The sequence below is a fragment of the Elaeis guineensis genome, chromosome 4 (genome assembly GCF_000442705.2).
Source record: "Elaeis guineensis isolate ETL-2024a chromosome 4, EG11, whole genome shotgun sequence".
Taxonomy (NCBI): Eukaryota; Viridiplantae; Streptophyta; class Magnoliopsida; order Arecales; family Arecaceae; genus Elaeis; species Elaeis guineensis.
Window position 1 is genome coordinate 123385947 of NC_025996.2, and position 22027 is coordinate 123407973.

Consider the following 22027-nt stretch of genomic DNA (forward strand, 5'->3'; position numbering starts at 1 on the left):
CTAAAAAATATGGGATGCCCCTTTCCATATTTTTTTTTATGGTAAAGTAGTTCTCCAATTGATCTTCTATAAAAAATCTCCTCAAAATGTCACACATATAAGGAGAAAGAAATTTATTAGCATGGAGAGGTTGATCTGGATGAGAACAGATTCTCCTGATAAGGAATATTTTGAAATCTAATTTCAGAATCTTCTTTTTATCAAAACCAAATCAAATTTAGACGTGAGATAAAGAAGAAAAATCTCACACAAAATAATTTTATGCGTCAAGATATATGACATGCAAACTGGGTTGGCGCAAGGGAGAAGAGTCCTAATCCAATATGGACTCTAAGTTTCTTTATTTGAATCCAAATCAAATCACATCTGGTTTAGCCTAAATAAAATATATGAAATTCAATCTAATTAGATTCATAAATTTTTAATTAAATTTTAATCAAATTAAAAATTGATTGAACCAAAGTTCTGATCAAATCAGAGATAATTTTTTCTTAGCGATTAGGTCATCTTATAACCTAATCGGATCAAACCTAATTGAATCTAATTCAATTAGATTTTTTTTAATCCTCCTTACTCAATCAAATTAAGCTAATCAGTAATCTAATTACTAATTAATTCTTCATTAATTCACTAACACTTAGTGAATTAATTTATTATAATTTTTGCATAAGATTAACCATCAATCGAATTGACGATTAAGCTCTTGAATGATTCTCAATCGTTGATCAGCCATATGATCAGTCAGAATCTTCTTTTGAGTGTGACCCTATAGGTTTGAACCTAAGCTGATAGCACAAAAATACCTTCCTAAACCAATCGATGTAACCATCTAGTAATGATGACCCGATGTTTGGATAGATCGAATGAAGGCGAAGCAACATTCAAGAATCTATTGGCGTATGGTTACCATATAATTCATCCCATTGATTCTAATACTCCAGGATGACCTAAGATTTAACTGTCAATCCTAGATAAGTCATCCACATTATATTTCAATCTTTTTTAAATCCATCACATGGATTACTCGGGTCTAGATTTTGCTAAATTGAAATATACTGATGTATATCTCCTACTAATTCAGAGGGGTCAATCTTGTTTTAACTCACGCACCGACTTGACAAGTACTTGACTGCACCCAAAAATTTTTTATCACTGAATTAGAAATTCAGTTAGTCTGATATTAAAGTACAGTGAGTTGCTTGCAAGTCACCGTAGTGATCTCAGATCAGAGGGACACTTATACCCATACCCTTCGTGAGCTATCTTTGACAGTAAAATACTCCGCAATTGATCACGTTCAGTGATGATGTACTCGTACATCTCACTTGCATGTCATACCAGTATCTTCATACCATTTGGTTATAAGGACAACCAATGCATATGGCACACAATGATCTATACTTGATATCGCTATCGTCCTAGTAATAGCGTATCGTTTAGTCGTGAACCAATTTAAGAACTATGCGATAAATCCTCTTTTATCGATCAAAGTAGTCCTAAAGACTTCATCACAACATAGGAGTTCATTAGAAGATGCAATCTTGTGATAAAAAATATCAAATAAATTTTATTATTTATCAATTCATATATATTTATAATTAGCGTAATCATCAAATGATTGGCTTTATGACACAATTCTCAACAACTCCCACTTGAACTAAAGCCAATCAATATAGCATCATATACCCATCTTCGATTTATCATCTCAGAACTCCTAGATACCGAGGCTTTAGTAAATGGGTTGGTCAAGTTCTCCTTTCCGTCAATCTTCTAAAGATCGATGTCATCTTAACAGATTTTTTGAATAAGGTGGTAGTGATGCCAAATACCTGATAAGCTAATGGGACTTTGGCTTCTTGGCATAAGCTATAGCTCCGGTGTTGTACAATACAGTAAGACCATCATCGAAGGGTGTCACTTCTAGCTTGCCAGTGAACCCGTACAATCATATAGCTTTCTTGCAAGCATAGAATGCTGCAATGCATTCTACCTCACAATTTGAATTTGGCTATATTGCTCTGCTTGGAATCTTTCCAGCAGATTACTCTATTATTCAGGATAAGGATGTATTCCGACATATTCTTGCTATTATTATATCCAACTAAAATTTAAAATCAAATTTCACAAGTTTTAAGTCAAATTCTCCATAACTGAGTCATCGGTCCTTAGTATTTCTCAAATACTTAAGGATGATCTTCCAGTGATTCTCATCCGGATCTTGTAGATATCCACTTACTATCCTAGTGAGTATACCATATCCGGTCTCATACATGGTGTATATGATAGAATAAATTTTACTCATAAACACTTTATGTATGTTGGACTGGGATAACCCAAGCAGCCTCTTAGATCTATTTTTATAGATCTTTATCTCTAGGATGAGGGATGCTTTTCCCAAGTCCTTTATGGAGAACAATAATAACAGTGAAACCTTTATTCCCTGTAATGTAAAAAATATTATTTTTGATTAAAAAAATTTTATTCACATACAAAATAAGAAATATACTCACAAAACTATTAACCCATTTGTACTTGCTGGGTTCTTCTTCGTTCTCAATGAAGCCATGCATTTTGATCATTTATCAAAATGCATATTCTAACTTCAAAATATTTAGCATTATCATAGAAAAAAATTATCTCGTTATCCTTAAGCAACCAGATGAGCTTTGTAGGTCTCCACCTTTTCGTCTGCGCTCTCTGATCTTATTAGAGATCTACTTACATCCTAAGGGTTTTATCCCTTTGAGTGGATCAATGAGTGTCCATACATCGTTGACCTTCATGGACTCCATTATGGACCTATGGCTCCAAACCATTATGAGCAGTCGAACCTCTGCATGGCATCCATATAGGTGATCAAATCCTTATTGTTCTTATCGAGTTCAACAGGATCATATTCCAGAACTAGATACCAAAGTATCTATCCGATGGATGTGGTACTCTACTAGATCTCCTTAATGGTGCCTCTATAATGGGTTCCAAGTTTGATCTGATCAAATTTAATTCTATGGATTCACTAGATTGTGTTGGTTCTTCTACCTATCGAACTTCATAAGTTTCACATTAAAGGCATTAGTACCTTCACCAAGGTATTCTTTTTCTGAAAGAAATGTCGAACAACTCTTATTCTTTAGTATGGTAGAAGTTATATCTCCTAGATTCTTTGATTATCCTGTAAAATAATATATATAGGATCAGAATCCAAGCTAATCGGTCTGTAAATGTTTGATATAAAACAAACACTCTCAAACCCTAAGGTAAGAAAGTATCGGCTTATATCTAGTCCATATCTCATATGAAATCTTTGCAACTGATCAATTTGGAATCCAGTTCAGAACATAACAAGCAATCTTAAGAGCATAACTCTAAAAGAAGATCGACAGACTTATAAACCCTATCATGAATTGAACTATATCTAACAAAATCATTCCAATAAGAGAGAATCCTATTCTCTTCTAGATATGTCAAAAATTTATTGGAAGGGCATTCTCCTCTTTGGTCTGACCAAAAGACTTCAATGCTCTTCCAATTCATTTCTCTATCTTATTATGAAATTATTTGAATATTTTAAATAATTTAAATTTATGACAAACATATTCATAGATTCAATACATCAGTATGTATCAGATTCAGAACATCATTGGCTCGTTCACTTTTTCCAACAAAAAGTGACTTGGTCATCTTACTAAAGAGATAGGATTGATAGGTTGATAATAATTTACAATCATTAACCTCAAGAATTATTGCTTGTTGATCTTATTTTTATTTATATGACCGAGCCTAAATTGTCAAAGGTAGGCTTTCACGATATTATCTATTTTAGGGAGTTTATTTGATTGTATACAATACACTAACAGGCTGTGACTATTTATAAATATTATTTCTCAGTTGTCCATATGATTTTGACATCATTTATAATGATATCATAAAATTATTAAACAATAGTGACAATCACTGAAATGATATTTTTAGAATTAAAAATAGACTTGTTGATTTTTAAAATCAGGATTGGAACATAACTTCCATCTCCAACGTTCAGAAATCTCTTACTATTTCTAATCTTTCTACTAACCTAAAGTCGTTGCAATAATTTACATGGACTTTCGATATCCAATACCGAGATAGTAGTGTAACAAATAGAAAAATCATAAGGTGTTATCATATAAGTACATTGTTCAGCAATCTTTTGCTAATTTCTTAGCCTGTTCGGATCAAGAAACTCTGTTAGACTAGATTAATCTTAGACTCTTTTATTAGTTCGAACTCATTAACCCAAGCATGACTCTTTTGCACCTTTCTTTTTCTTTTCTTTCTCAAAGAATTATTACCCCACTGAAGATACATCTTCAGAGGTGCAAAAAGAACTCCTTCAACATTTGAAGGATTTCCTCTCACTGAGCATCATCAAATTTACAACTAAATTCATATTTTTTGCAGCTCTCATAAACACCACATGGTGATTTGATCGTGTGGCCACTTCTGATAAGTGTCTTTGATCGCATCATATGTGTTGGATGTGAAAACTTCAGGTGTTAGATCCATAATCATATTTAGGATTCATTCATGCTCTAGAACTATTTGCAACTTTTGATACCAATTATCGAAGTTGGGTCCTATAAATTAGTCACTGTCAAACAGTGAATGGAGCAACGTACATCTAGCCATAACTGAAAGAAAAATATAAGATCTCTATGTTTATGACTTGATTAAGCTTAAAAATTTGGACTTTAGTCTAAAGATTCTCTCACTATTTTAGTCGAATTGGTAGCCTCTACCTCCAATCCGAAAAATTACCTTAATTTCTTAGCGGGTATTAGAATCCATATAGACTGCATACAAGCCCAAAGATGGCTCGATCAACTCATATGCATCTATGTGTAGGTTCTCAATCAATTATTTTTTCAAATAATTTTTAGTAATTAATTTTATCTCAAATTTTATTTCAGTAGGTGATGGGCCTCCATTGAAAGTTTCGATTAGGTTAAACCATTAACATGAACTTACTCAGTATTTCTAACTAATGAATGATCAAGTCCGAGGATGGCTCAATCAATCCAACCATCATTAGATAATACAATAGAGTTATCATATGATGAATGATAATTCCATCATTCAGAGAGAACATCAGACGGATGGCATCTGTAATGTCAATCAGAAATAATAGATCCATTATCATTCACCTTAATAGGAGGCTATGATCTAGTTATCCCCATAACTAGCTTATTTTATAGACCTAATAATTTAGAGAATTTGATAATTAGTTTCAAGAAGAGATGAGAAGAGATCGACCAGTAAACCATAATCCTCCCACTGACTTCACTAAGTCATTGAATTGGATTAGGATCATACTAGTTGAAATGACACCTAGATCAATCACACTAATCAACCTTAATGGCATGGGTCAACTCGAATCACTTAGCGGTCTAATCAAGACATAATTCACCAAATTGGTCAGATAAGTGAGATCGGTGGGAGGGTCTGCGAAGCTTGCCTTAGACACTATCAAAATGGTCAGATAAGCCACTCTCAATTAAAAATCATTGATCGAAATGTCAAACTTATCTTAGACACCAATTGGTTAATTAGTTTTGATTTGACCAACTTAATGATTCGGATTCAACCACTGAGCCACAATCAATGTCCATTTGGTCTAATCAAAGACATAGACGTAACCATCTACAACTATTGTATTGGTTCTAAAAAATTTTTGATTTAATCTAATTCAACATTTAGTTAGATTTAATCAATTTCTCTAGTTAGTCCATTAATTTTTTTATTCTAACCTTAGGTCTAATCCAATTAAAAGGACTTAATTTGAGCTAACCTATGTCCCCATATTTTATATGAATGATATTAGATCTTGAATTCATAATTCTAAATCTAATCGATTCTACATTTAATTTTCAATTAAGTTCAGCATCAATATTAGTTTAGGTTATGATTTGAAATAATTTTAACTTTTTATTTTGTAAATAATTTATAATAAATATTGTGCAAAGATTTTTTATTCTGAAACTGGATCAACTCAATCACCATTGAGCCGGTTATACAAGGAGATCGAGTCAACTCAGTTCAAAACTAGATCAGCTCAGTAATTATATGAGCACGATTTAAGAAATTTTAAATCTCAAAATTCTTGCATAATACTAAAATAAAATCAATCATAATATTTTTAGATCATATCTAAAATTTTTATGATTCAAGATTTTATTTTATCATGATTAAAATAATTTTAATCATATAGATTAGATGTCTTATTTTTAATACAATTTTGTATCACATACAACAAACTTAAGATTTCAAGATCTAAGATTTTGCAAAAAAATAAGTTCTTCCTTTCGCATTCTTTTTCAAGGGATCTAATCATATGGCACTCCTACACGTCATAAGAGCACCCATTGAATGAGAAGAGAGGGCCTTTAAACCATTCTTGCTCCTATGATCAGACGGTCTGATGATCAACCCAATTCAAGTACTTGCTAATCGGATTATCTAATCTAATCACATATTATATATGCATAAATTTAGATCTAATTTAAATTATATTAAATTTGATTACAATCTTAGATCACATCTAAATCAGATCATAATCATCACATGCATGACATAAAATTAGATTTTATCAACGATCAGTACAAATTAGGACAATCTTTTCACTGTAGAGGTAAACTCTATAGTAAGATAACCTTATATCAGTTTGTGTGATTAATCATTAATTAAATTTAGATTTAAGATATCACATATCAGATCTAAATAAAATTAAATTTTAGATTTAATATATCATATAATATGTCATAACGAATCTAGGTTCTGATACCACTGTTGGTGAACGTAGGTGACTTTATGCATGTATTTTGATTTTTTTTCAAAAAAATTATAACAAAAAATAAATAGATTAATCAAATTAATCTAATATGTATTTGATCTAATCATCAAATCAACCTACTCTAGGATCTATGACATGATATGTTGTATATAAAATCTGAAAGATACTGAAGATAAAATTAGCATGCATGCATGTGAGCAGTAGATCACATTTACTTCTAATCTGAGTTCAGAACTTGATACTTTTGCATGGATCGATGATCTCTACTGCTAAAAAAATTGATAGAGAGAATCCTTGCTAGTTGTTTGCAGCGACACATGCGTCTGACCTCTATGAAAAATTCACTCGAAGCCCCGATCTGATCAGTCTTCTCGGGAGTGCTAGCTCGCACGAAGATCTTTTTCTTGATCGATCTGAATCTTTTCTTTAAATCTTTGAAATCTTTTCAAAGATTGAAGATGGACTTCTAGAGAAGATGAAGAGGTAAAAGAAAGATAAAAAAAATAATTTTTTTCTAATTTTTTCTCTCTTCCCAAACTCTTGAAACTAAAAATCTGAAATTCAGATTTTTGCGCACACCCCAAGAGAGAGGACCCTCCTCTTTATTTTTCACATCATGAACTATGCCTAAGCTTTCACCACATGAAGAGCTCTCTTTTGGTATCTTACACTTAAAAAAGAAACTACAAAAACCCTTTTTATAGGCGTGTAACGAGGTGGGGTGAAGAGTCCTAGTGATCCTGGACTCTTACAGGATTCCGCCTGCCTTCACAACTCTACATCCCAAAATATGCTAAAAAATATGGGACACCTCTTTTTATATTTTTTTATAGTAAATCAATTCTCCAACTAATTATTCACAAAAAATATTCTCAAAATGTCACACATATAATGAGAAAGAAATTTATTGACGTGGAGAGGTTGATATGGATGAGAACAGATTCTCCTGATAAAAAATATTTTGAAATTCGATTTCAGAATTTTTTTTCAAAACCAAATTAGATTTGGATATGAGATAAAGAAGAAAAAGGACTCTTTGGTGTGAAAAAATCTCATACAAAATAATTTTGTACATCGAGATATATGGCATGCAAATTGGATTGGCGCAAGGGAGAAGAGTCTTAATCCAATATGGACTCTAAGTTTTCTTATTTGAATTAAAATCAAATCACATCTAGTTTAGCCCAAATAAAATATATGAAACCCAATCTAATTAGGTTCATAAATTTTTAATCAAATTTTAATCAAATTAAGAATTGATTGAATCAAAGTTCTGATCAAATTAGGGATAATTCTCTTTTAGCAATTAGGTCATCTCATAACATAATCAGATCAAATCTAATTGAATCTAATTCAATTAGATTTTATTTAATCTTCTTTGCTTAATCAAATTGAGCTAATCAATAATTTAATTATTAATTAATCTTTTATTAATTTACTAATACTTAGTAAATTAATTTATTATAATTTTTGCATTAAAAAAATCATCAATCGAATTGACGATTAAGTCCTTAAACGATTCTCAATCGTTGATCAACCACATGATCAGTCAGAAACTTCTTTTGAGTGTGACTCCATTGGTTCGAACCTAAGCTGATAGTACAGAAATACCATCCTGAACCAATCAATGTAACCATCTAGCAATGATGACCCGACGTCCGAATAGGTCGAATGAAGACGAAGCAACATTCAAGAACCTATTGGCGTATGGTTACTATATAATTCATCTCTTTGACCCTAATACTCGAGAATAACCTAAAATTTAACTGTCAATCCTAGATAAGTCATCCACATTGTATTTCAATCTTTTTTAAATCTATCATATGGATTATCTGGATCTGAGTTTTGCTAAATTGAAATATACTGAAGCATATCTCCTACTAATTCAGAGAGGTCAATCCTATCTTGACTCACGTACCGACTTGACAAGTACTTGATTGTATTCAGAAACCTTCCATCATTGAATTAGAAACTCAGTTAGTCTGACACCAAAGTACAGTGAGTTGCTTGCAAGTTACCGTGGTGATCTCAGATCGGAGGGACACTTATACCCATACCCTTCGTGAGCTACCCTTGATAGTAGAGTACTCTACAGTTGGTCACATTTAGTGATGATGTACTCCTACATCTTATCTGCATGCCATACTAATATCTTCATACCATTTAGATACAAGGACAATCAATACATATGGCACACAACGACCTATACTTGATATTACTGTCATCCTACTAATAACGTATCGTTTGGTTATGAATTAATTTAAGAACTATGTGATAAATCCTCCTTTATCGATCAAAATAGTCTTAAGGATTTCATCACAACATAGGAGTTCGTTAGAAGCTGTAATCTTGTGATGAAAAATATCAAATAATTTTTATTATTTAATAATTCATATATATTTATAATTAGCATAATCGTCAAATGATTGACTTTAGAACATAATTTTCAGTAATCACTTGATTATTATAATGACCTATAAAATTAATTATATTTTTCAAATTGTCTATATTGGACAATCAATTGATCAATATACATAATTCTTTCATCCATACAAAAATATATATAAATATACGGATGCCATAAAATATGCATATTAATCAAAAAATGAATCTATGATTATATATAATATAATATTTTTAAAATTTTTAAATTAGTAGGTTTTAAAGTACAGAGCAACATTACAAATGGGGATGGTTGAGATGTACGTCTCGTGCATGCAGACTTGGGGCATGCCAGATGATTAGGCCGTGCTGGCACATCAGCATGGTATCCAGGCAAATCTCACCATGGAGATTCCAAAGTATCGAGCAGTATTGTAAATAGAACTAGAAATGGATTGGGCTGGGCTAGACCACACCCCTCGTTGAGTTCGATTTGAAATTTTTTTTTGGGCTTCGAGCTGAGCCTAGGGCCTAGAAGCTTTTAAAATATGAGGTTCGAGTCTGGTTCGAATCCAATCAGATCAACCAATATCATTTGTGATAGGTCGGAAGCAAGCTCATCAGTGCCACCATTCGGATCTTGCTAATTACCCCTGAGGGGCAAATATTCCTCGTGAAAGCATATTGATCACCAAAGAACTCATTGAGCTGCTTCGACCACCGTCAGAGTAGATGGGTGAGTTAGAGCTGGTTCGATGATGGCCTGACCTTGAACCCCTGCCGTCCAAGGCAGTGGGGCTACTATCACCAGAGAGCTCCCTAAAGTAGTTCCACTTTTCGAAAGCACTACCGAACGTGAGATTTCATACGACAGTGGGGCTCGTTCGGATCTTGTCAATGATCGAGAATGTGCTTTTCATATATAAATTAAATTCAAATATTATTAATTTAAATAAATTTGATAAATCTAAATTTAAATATTAAAAATTTAAAGAGGAAGGGATGGTGTGTGGTGACAGCTCCATCGCCATCGCTAATACTCACCAGGTAGGGAAGAAGACTGCTCGATCCGACTGGGGTGTGGGTCCGGTGGCATGGCGCTCTAGCAGTGCGGTTGGGGAAGAAGGGGAGAGACATCCGACGGTGCGGCGCTCCGATGGTGCGACTAGGGAAGAATGGGGGAGGCAGGGAAAGAAGGGAGAGGTGAGACATGACTGATCCGACGAGGGGAAGGCTGATTCGACAGGGCACAGTGGCAGAGAAAGAAGCGGGGAGGCCGGGAAGAAAGGGGAGACTGGGGCGATAGGATGTCAGTCCTAAGAGGTTGCCGGTAGTGCTAGGGAAGAAGGGGGTCAGGGATAGGGGCTCGAAAACAATTGATCTGACATGAGGATGCCAGATCTGTGGTGGAGACGGAGGCATCAGGGCTAGGGGGAGGAGGTTGAGGGCTCTAGCGATGCTGCAGGGGAGAAGGGGGGCCAAAGGTAGGGGAAGAAAGGGGAGGCGGCGGCCAATAGAATCCAATCTATCAGGAACCCAGAGGGGATTTTAAGATAGATTATTAGCGATGGCTAAATTACGTCGCTAAAGCCATTACTAATAATAATTTAATTTAATAGCAATGACTTTCTATCGCTAATAATAAAAATGGCCATTGCTAATAAGTCTTTACACTTATTACGACAGGTTTGATTTCCATCATAATAAGTTATTGATAAATAGGATTATTAGCAGCGATGTCTTTGCCGTCACTAATAGCTGTCGCTATTATGCTAATTTCTTGTAGTGCTGATTTATTTGTTTAAATTTTCAATCAAAATCGGCTTTTTTCAAGAGACTTGTTTAGGTCATCCCTGGGATGAGCCTTTCGAGATTGAACCTTCTTTAGAGCAGGATCTTGAGTGATCATGCCTTAGATTTTATCTTAAGCTTTGAGAACAAGAATGATAACTTTGTTGCGCTATACCTTCTTGATGATTTGACTCATTCTCTTACTGTTGATTAGTAGTATCTTGTTGCAAATTTTGGATAGCTTTTGCAAGAGCCATAACTTGTTGAATGAGCAAATTAAATTGTTTGAGATTTATGATAGGTGCTGGTTGAGCATTCTGTGTGCAAGGAACTCTTTAAGGGCTTTGTCGAGAGGCATTAGATTCTGGATGGCTTTATTGTTGTATAGTGGTGTTAGCATCTGGTAAGATCTTCCACGATTTCACGATTGTACACTCCTCTCTCTTAAATCTCAAATAGAAGGTTATATCCTTCCTTTAGGATCAATTTATTGATATTAAGATCTGCATTAATTCAAGCAATGGCTGAAGAGTCTTGGGATCTTAGTAATTTAGTAAAGAACTTCGATATAGGTCTACAAAAGCTTGATTGGGTAAATTTTTTCTACCTGCAATAAGAAAAAATTCCACTTGTCAGAGAATCTTCGGTGAAGGGCCTTCTAATGCTTAAATTAGATAAAAGTCTTATAAAAACAAGAGAAATTTAAGAGAGAAAGAAGTGAGTGACAGTGGAGGAGAAGTGCAAAGAAATAGTTTGGGCATCTATTCCTCTTTGCTCTAGCTTTCTCCCTTAAGAGTACCGGTGTGGTCGTATTTGTAAACAAAGTTTGGTGGAATTTATAATGGATTACAGGCATTCTATTTGCTCGATTGCAAGATAACAACTTCTCGTTAATTTGATTAGAATGTACCAACTTCTTGTTAGGTTAGTTAAGAGAAGCCGACTTTCTATTAGGTTGGTTGGAGTGTAACATCTTCTAGTTAAATTTGTCATGTTTTTTGAGAGGTGAAACATGCGGCAATTATGTGATCTAAGTTCGCTAGAAATTGCCTGGTGAGCACATTATAGTTTTTTTATATGTTGGTTCTAGTTTTAACATCAGTGGATGTTTGGTTTTAAATCCCATCTCTTACTTTATACTAGATTGATTGATTTACACTATATCTAGGCGGGACAAAGGAATCGAATAGGATGCTTGATGAAATGTTTGAAAGAGATAATGGGGCGTAGACTGATGCGTTAGGCTATACTAGGTTGAGGATTTGAACTCTGACAACTGCGGAGCATAATATCATGAAAGCTATAATAGTAGGGTATGCAAGATTCAAGGATATATCTGACTTTGAGAAGCTATTGGCCTCGAATTCCTATTCAAGAAAAACTCTTTCCCATTAAGGTGAAAAATTATTCATATCTTTGAAGGAAATGGGAGTCAAATACAACTTGAATTGTTTATTTTCCCATTGTTGAGTCATCCACATTCTGTAGCTTGTGGAATGATTTTGATGCGTATGTTCTCATCCAACATATGTATCATTTTTTGCCTCTTGCTTATGAGGTATGTTGCATTGTCCGTCAATTTTTATTTACATTAAATGTAGTGACTTTAGGAGGAGCATATAGTAACTTGTTTTTATAAGAGAGATGTTAGAGCTCGCTGCACCCACGATGAGAATTAATGCTTTTAGCCTCAAAAAAAATTTCATTGCTAAAAAATAAATTCAATTGCCAAAAGTACTCGATGAATAAAAAATTTATTGATGTCACATTCACAGAGCTAGTGCTCCAACTTTTCAATCTTCGACTACAATAATAATAATTAATATCAAAATATTTAATAATCCATTATTAATAGTGAGTGCATAATGTTGCATGAACATTTATTTTATCATGAAAAGTCAACTTCAAAGATCATATATCTTTTTTTTAATATCAAAAAAATAAAAAATAATTTTTTATGATGAGAGCATTTTCACTGTTAAATGAGTCATCACTCATGGGATTGAAAGTCTACCACAACCTCCACCAACTGTTCGTCAATAATATAATCAACAACCGCCACATGCTTCTTATTATGGTCCCAATCCCATTGCCACTTATGCGGCTACCAACTCCACAATGAGGCAGATGCGTGCGGTGAAACCTGCTTTATGTCCAATTGTTTAATAAAATCCTCAGAGAGTTTCGTCAGCCTCAATGGCACTATATTCTACATCTATTGGCATTATTTACTGAATGTTAGAAGGTCATCGGTGACGAACATATGGTTTGACACGTGAGACATGACCTCATGTCAGTCACACCAATGCGGACTTGATGTTCTGACCGTGCTTTCTCACAGTGGATGATAGAGGCCTGAACATTGGATTCTCTTGTGGAACTAAGATCAATGAGGACAGCCTTCTTTTTAGTGGATGAGTGGAGGTACCAGATTTGTTGATGGATGATCGAAGGACAGTGCAGCGGGTATTAATTTGTGGGTAGAATGTGGTTGGGAAAGCACTGGAGGAAGTTTTCATGGGCTGTATAGGAGAATCCATGTCGGCAGACGGGGAAAGGGAGAGAACGGAGTGTAGAGATTCGTCTACGTAGCAAAAATAAATTTTAAAATATTTTTAATATATATTATCATATAAAAATATGAGATGTGAATTGTAATTTTAAAATCATCTTGATGATTTAATTTTGATCAAATATAAATCAAATAGCAATCAATCAAGAAGAAGAAGATGATTATCCTCTAAAATTTGATTCTTTAGTTGGTATCTTTGAGACATCCAAATCTGTGTCTTCCAATAATGATTTATATGGAACTCGATCAAAGACTCTCTCTTATTTTTTCTTGCTGAAATTCTTCTCAAGATTTCAGCAGCACCTCCCTTTTTGATGATCCAACCCTTGAACCAAGACTCTCTCAAACCTCTCCCTCTCTTGGGTGTGTGGAAGCCTAGTCTCCTCTAGGCATGTGGAAAAGCATAGAAGGCCTAAGGGTGGAATCCTATTTATGGTCTTCAAGTCCTAATCCCATTAGGATTCTAGGTAGTTACATTAGCCACCTTATCCACCAAACTATTTAACCACCCAACTAACTAACCTCCCAACTAATTAACCAATTAATTAATCTTGGGAGTTAGGGAGTTATTGTGTGGAAGAGGAAGAGAGATGGGGCGTGTGGACTCTTTTAGAATGGGTTTTGACTTAGTAAAACCCCAATCCAATTAGAAGTCCATGTTGATTAGGATTTTGGGTCTATTGCATGTGCTAGCATGTGTTTCCTAGATCCAATAGAATTTCAACTAAATCTTTATTTGATTAAGATTTTTCAAGTCTAATTAAAAAAATTTATGATCTAATCTTTTTTGTGTGTGACCCATTGGGTTCCACATCGAACCAACAGTAGATTCAGATTCATGTGTACCTAAGTTCAATTAGAACTCTTCTAATTGACTAGGCCCAAAATATATTAAACTCAAGTTAATTAATCAGAACTTCTCCTAATGAATTTTTTGAATCAAACTTTTTAACTCATAAAATCTATAAGTCAAGATTGACGTCAAGCAATGTGTCATGACTACTCAGAAGATATGAAATTTGGTAGAATATCAAAATATCCTTCCAGGATGAGTTACCGTACAATTCAATTCCTTGATCACACAACATCTTGAATAGACCATGGGTATATAATAATGTCAAGTCCAAATATCTATCCATATGTATTTCGATCTGATGATGATGACTCAGTTGATGAACCATTAGAATTTTTTTTTAATGTTCATCCTGCTCTGACCAAAGACTCTCTAAGTCAACATCCTAAGAGACCACCTAGGATGTTCTCTCTTCTTACGAAGAGTGACTGATTCTATGTTGACCACTTACAATCTCTATATATACTTCACGATATTAAGAACATTCCATACAAATCTCAAAGAGTCAGGCTAGGATATGAACCAAAATACAGATTCATATGCATAAAGTACCATGGCGATCTCAGGTTTAAGGATTACTTGCATCACTCCCACTGGAGAACCAATTGTTGACATGCTCGTAAGGCTCCATCAGATGTTCTCTTTGTGAACCAGTTCAGTGAACTCATTCTCTAATAAACACCTACATCCATATATTAGTGTCTCTATAGAAGTGACTGTGAGATCAATCATCCTCTTTATTGAATACATATAGGATAGACCAGTCTTATCAGTATCATTGATTTCCGACTTAATAATTCTATGACTAGAAATATTTTAGATCAGGACTATTAAGATTTTAAGTCTTACTAAAACTATTATCCTAATCCATGGGATTCATCATAATTTTTAATTAAGTCACAAAGAGATAATAAAATATAGCATATGACCAAACACAATGCTTCATATCATCAATGAATGAATAATGTTATGTACACGAGTAGGAAGATAATAAAGAAAAGTTCTGTCGCATCATCTATGCGATTGGTTTGTAGGATATTAATCTTTCAGTTGAGAGACGGATTCTAAAATAAAAAGATGGTGAGGTACAACAAGCTAGCTCCTAAACGCTAGTGATGGTGGCAGTGAGATGTGAGAATGGATTAATCAAAAATAATTTTCCTCTAAAAAATAATTTGAAAGACTTAAAAAGTTTTTAAAATATAAAGGGTATATGTATGTAATGCGAACAAAGCAGAGAGGGTCAAAAGATAGTTTTCTAATCTAAGAAAACCTATACGTAAATGTGATTGCAGCCTAACGACAGCTGGACTTCTATATTCCTTTGGTCGAGGGAAGCCTTTGGTGGGTCATGTTTAGCTGTCCAAAAACGAAGGATCCTAACCCTCTTATATTATATATTGTACCATAGTCAATGCCAGATAAATCGGCATTGGTCCAAAAGGCATCATGCTGCCTTATGCGACCATTCGTCATGTGCGCGGGCCTAAATGTGCGCGTCGGTCGCCATAAGAAATGGAAGAGACCATGCGGATTTTCCCTCTTTCTTGTTAACAGCTCTAGATTAGGGTTGATATCTTCATGGATTCTTGGAACTCTCTTGATTTGTTTTAGAGAAAAGGATCACCAACTGTAGTTTCTAGACAAACAAAAACAGCCGCAATATCGCGAAAAATTAGTTGTTGGACTGGTCCACTGGACCTGGTCCAACCAACGCGGATCCCTCGAGCCTTCTCATCTTTTTGCGGTTCCTCAACTCGCGTGAACGTATACGGATCCCTGCAATGCACGTGCGGCGGATGCGGTGCACCTGTGGATGGCGTCCATCATAGGATGGATGGCCATCAACCAACACGGAGGACGCACGTGTCTTCCTCCAGTGGTTAGACTTCGCTTAAACCGTGTTGCACGCACCGCGTTTGGAACGTTGCAGCGAAGGCACGCGAACGTAGGACCATTGACCTACTCGTGAAGGCGGCAAATCTCCCAAGCCCTGACTTGCGAGCTACGCAACGGATCCCAAACCTTCCTCTCAAGTTTCCAACTCCTATATAATCCCATCTAACCTGGTCCTGAAAAGCTTCGAATTCCTCCACCAGCTAAACTTGCCAAGACTCGTTGAAAGGGCCTCGACGATGTCCAACGTCCCTACGTCTCTCTGCGATTCCTCTCTCACCCTCTTCCAACTTGCAATCTCCAGCTCCGATCCTTGGCCTTTCTCTTTCTAAACCTCAACACTTTTTTCTCCCCAACTTCGCAGCTTAATTTGTCTGCATAATTTCCTTCTTCTTGGCCTTCCTTCTTGCCCTGTTGGTTCTTTCTATTCTTTTCTTTCCTTCTTGGCCTTCTCTTTTTCTTTTCTTCCAAGATGAGACGTGAAGAGAAGTATCATCAACAACACCAGAATCACCATCGTTTGCTGAGCTTTCACCCCCACGCGCCGCACCTCGGCCACAAGCATAGGCATGAGAAGGGAAAGAGTCCGGCCACGACGATGCCGCCGAAAGGGTGGGTGGGGATAAGGGTGGGACAGGAAGGGGAGGAGCAGCACCGGTTCGAGGTGCCGGTGGAGTATCTGAAGCACCCGCTCTTCGTGGGGCTGCTGCACCAGGCGGAGGAGGAGTTCGGCTTTGAGCAGAACGGAGCCATCACCATTCCCTGCGGCGTCGATCACTTCCGTCACGTCCAGGACATCATCGACCGTGACTCCGCCGCCGCTCACCACCACGGACACCACCCTCACCTTGCCGGCTGCTTTGGGGCTTGAAGATTTTATATTGGTTTTATTTTTATTTTTTTCTTGTTAAATATGTTCTTGGAATTTGGGAAGTGGAGGAGGATTGATGATGTTGAAAACTTGTGTACTTTACAATAAAAAATACCTTTATGTTCTTCTTTAGCATTGTTAGTATTATTACTTTTTTTTCCAAGATATCGTCATCTGTTTGCCTTCATTTCCGCTCTGCATGAGCTGCCACCACGATGATTGGTATCCCTCTTTCTTAACAGTTTTATCGATGTAAATAGATACTCGATATTAGTGGCATCTAAATAACGATATAACGACGAGCTACAGGAAACAATATTTAGGTTTAGACTGGTTGGGAAAAGAAAGAGAACTTGGAAGAACAATTCAATTCCAAAAAAATTGCACTCAACAATTTCTTCTGTGTACTGCAAAAATGGAATAATATTAACAAAATTGAGCCATCGGGATCAAAAACTTTATTCTAAAATCCAATCGGTCCATATGATGTTCCCTTGAGACCTACTTATTTTAGGATTGCCTCCCACCATAACGTAAAGAGTAATTTACAAATTTCACATGTAAATGAAGTTACGGTGATCGGGGTTTTTTCTTTTTTGGTAGGCAAAAAAAAAAAAAAGCTAGAAACATATTCAATCCAAGTTAGGATGATTGGGTTTGATGGAGAGCTGAAAAACTAGAAACATATTCAATCCAAGTTAGGATTCCATAATCTTTCCTATTTTATGGATAGCTAATATTATAATTATCACGCCCTAAATACAGCATTAGGGTTGGATACGTGATAGCCATACATTCCTTAAGATAAAGCCCTAAAGGATATATCAGACTTTTACGATCACTCTGTTGCTCGAACTCTAGATCAAATCCATCCGAAATTAACTATATGCCACACAACTCTGAAAAAGAAAAGAAGTGTTGTGAGCTTAACAACCTAGTAAAAATCCCCCATGCTAACACTAGCATCAATATGAACCATCTTTTAATAAATATATATAATTGATAGAAAAATAATAAGATTCATATATTATTAATTTAATAGTTGAATAATATCATCACGTACAATATTATTAGACATGTCACATATCATAAATCATTATTGTATACAATAGTAATTCAATGAGATCACTTATCATTAACTAATTAATACAGTTTTGATCCAAATAATATTATTATTTCGATACTGGACTAGATCCGTTCATACTTCAGTCCATGGTAGGTCGAACACACATCATATTCCATCCGTGGCTGCCAACTATTTCTCAATCTATGGCTGACATCATAAGTGCCATGTTTCATATATGACGACTAGTTCAGATATTCTTCAATTAAATATGATTCATTATTTTGATTTCGGCACTAGACTAGTTTCAACCATGCTCTAGCCTATAGCAAGCCAAAACATCTCAGTCTACAGCTGATACGCTTTGGCAGTTCATAATGAGGCAGCTATAGTTTGACTGTATATAAATTTGATTTATATTCATATGGGTTCTCATAGTGCATGTTGGTTGTAGTAGATTCATTGAAGAAATAGGATGTGTATCTAGATGAATGTATCATCCTTGTTAGAGAAGGAAGATGGTCCTATGTAATTTATAAGACTGAGTTTAGAAGATCTTGATCAATATAGTATGAATAATGGAAAGAAGTTTCTACATATGACAGACAGATGCTGTGGTTTGACGAGTAATCTATAACCTCCATTTTGTCAGGATCTTGATAGAAGGACTATATCATATGATAATTGTACCTAGAGGTTCATTCTATTTTATTTTATTAGCCTGCTACTATATGCTGCTAGGTATCATTGATGGATTGTAGGGTCCACAGAGAATCAGATAGATGATCGGATGATTTTTTGATGAAAAGAATTGAAAATATTTCAATCTATTGAAAAAATTTTTAATGATGTTATGATAGAGATTATAACATGACTCATTACCAGACAGAATAGAACCTATGGAGTCACACACAAAAGGAGTTTGACACTGATCAGATTGTTGGAATCTAAAATTATCAATATGATTGATAATTAGATTAATTTATAATTATTACAAATAGCAAAGACTTAATTGCTAAATGTTAGCAAGTTTGAGGAAGGACTAATGTCCAAATATTACCTGTCTTAATTTGATTGGATCAAATTAATTCAAATTGAATCAAATAGAGATTTAGGTTCAATTAAATTGGGGTCAAGGCTTGGATCAAATTAGGCTTAGACCACATGCAACCAAATGAGTTTGGATGCATCAAGTGTGTGACACCTGAGTCTAGCCTAATTGATTTTGACTTGGTCTTGGACCAGTCAATATGATTCACATCCTAGGATTTCTTGAATGAAACCCCGAGCACCATGAGAGCAAATGGGGTGCCACATCTAGGGTTTGTGAAACCCTAGCCGCTCAAGCCAAACATGGAAGTTTGTTGGCTGATTTAGGTGGGGTGGCAATACTTGGATTCTCTCCCTAGAGTCCTAGCCATCAGGGAATCTTTTGGATGATTTATTTTCAAAAAAACTTGGAGCACCTCCTTTGAGTTTTGTGCCTATAAATATGTAGCCAAACCCTAAGGGTTTATGAGTTCCCACAAGATTTTCTTTGCTCCTAGGTTGCCGCCCCCTCTTCCTCTTCTTCTCTTCTCCATGCCCTAGGGCCTCAGTTTCTTCTTAGTGTTGCTGAAATCAAATTTTAGCAAGGAGTTCTTGAAGAAGCCCTAGTCTTGCTATGTTTCTCCAGAAGTTGAGAAAGATCTTCCATCAAGCAAAAATTTCACAAGATAGTTAGCACCCCAGAGAACTAGGTCATTGCAGATTAGCCCTCCAACTCCGTGTGAATATCTGTAGAGATCAGGCACTTATATAGCTATAAGGAAAAGAATAAATCTATGATCATCAGTTGTGATGTTCATCTACCTGTATAAAGGTATAATAGAAAAGTTGATTTCTTACTATTATTCTATTTCTTTTTTCTTCTATGTACATGGGGGTTTTAATTATAGATTTTCTTTTTCATATAATGGGTTGGATAGTTTTAATTCTGCTATACATGTTAAATAGATTAGATCTATTTTTCTTCTCTACCAACTTTATTAATTAATAGGATTAATTAAATTCATATGTTGTTTTATTTTAATTAATTTAATTAATTAAAATATATATAAGAAATCTAAAATTTTTTTCAAGTGGTATCAGAGCTAGGTTAAAGGTTTAGGATTAATCTTAGATCATCCTGACATAAGATTATCCTAGCATAATGGATGTTATGCTGAAAGGTTATTCTTGGATGAGATAAGATGAGACCCTAAAATCAAAAATTTTCTTTGTACATGTGAAAAAGGACAAGATACCTAGATCATTAGGGTTATTTTTCACATGAGATATGAAATAAGAAAACCATAATAAATAAAATCTATTTTATTTGAATATGAGGTATTCATGAAATCTAATAAAATTATTTTATTATTTTTGGGTTAGTCTAAGATCATTCTGATATAAGATTATCCTGACATAATAAATATTATGCTGAAAGATTGTCCTAAGATGAGAAAAAGATGAAATCCTCTAAGAAAAGATTATTAGATAATCACATTATGTTTATCATCTGATACGTGTGATGATCATCCTATATCACCAAAAATCCTTTTGGATTAGGGTTGTATCATGACTCACAAATTCCATATGATTTACAATTTTGCACCATAGTGATGGAAACCAATGAGTTAATCTAGTTTTGAAATAAGATTGATTAATTGATGTCTAGTAATTATTTTGGAAAGATGGTTACTTAATTAGAACTATCATAAAATCATGGCATGCCTCCCACCATCTTACATTTAGCTGACCAATTTGATTGATTGAGTTCTGAATTTGAATGGCTTAAGTATTAAGTTCACTACAAATGTACCGTAACCATGATTCCGACTTGGTGAACTAAGTCTGAATCTCTCAGGTAGATCTATATTAATTATGGATTTACATAGAATGTAAATAAATAACTAAAACTTGAATAGACCTAAATAGAATCTCCTCATACTTATTAAGTGTAGCGGTCTTCTACTGTTGTAGATGTACAGGCATTTTTCTGGTGTTGACTGTTCTCGACTGGATATAGTGGTTCAGTTACATCAGGGGGTGCAACTACTCTATTGGCATGAGATGCTATGGGTAAAGATGAGATTGAGCCCAATAATTATTAAATGAGGGACCCAATAGCGGCATTGTACTTGTATTGAATGGTGGGTTTGACTTAGCTAAGAAATAGGACAAATAACTATTAAGTGAGGCTTCAAAACTTAGAGATCGGTAACCACTATAATTTGCTTGAGAAGCAATAGACAAAAGTTGTCTACTCATCAGTTGACGCATTACCAATAATTGTTAGATGAGGTGGTGTGCAATTGATGAGATCACGTATCCACTTGAAATCTTAATCATGAAGGTTTTCATTTCTCCATCAGAGGAGTGTGGGAGATTCGAGAAAATAGTGGAAGATAGTTTGTTTTTAAAATAAAACTCCTAAAACAAACTAAAACAAGTCAAATACAAAGTCTAACTAAAATCTTCTTTTTTCAGTAGAAAATATCTACTTCCAACCCTCTCACTCGCATCCTAGAAACCAATCATTTGATTGGATTAAATTATAAAGATTGACTTAAAGATAGTTTTGAGTTTCAAAAAGATGAGCTATATCCTAGACTAGGATATCCTCTCTCTACCAACTCGTCCGACCCCAGATCAAATGGCATCCTATGAAAAATGGATGGATGATGACAACAAGGCCTAATGCTATATGCTGGCATCCATGTCCAATGCCAGCATGAGGATATGAAAATTAC

The 22027-nt window shown here is 34.8% G+C and overlaps 1 protein-coding gene across 1 annotated transcript; it reads left to right on the forward strand.

The window, feature by feature from the left end:
- Positions 1 to 16489: 16489 nt before the first annotated feature.
- On the forward strand, positions 16490 to 17323 carry LOC140857571 (auxin-responsive protein SAUR32-like). The gene has a single exon (XM_073256760.1). The coding sequence runs from the start codon at positions 16793 to 16795 to the stop codon at positions 17189 to 17191; it is 399 nt and encodes a 132-aa protein (XP_073112861.1). The 5' UTR covers positions 16490 to 16792; the 3' UTR covers positions 17192 to 17323.
- Positions 17324 to 22027: the final 4704 nt, after the last annotated feature.

Bases quoted from the DNA above. Each gene is read 5' to 3' on its own strand.
- LOC140857571 (XM_073256760.1), top strand. From the start codon at position 16,793: ATGAGACGTGAAGAGAAGTATCATCAACAACACCAGAATCACCATCGT.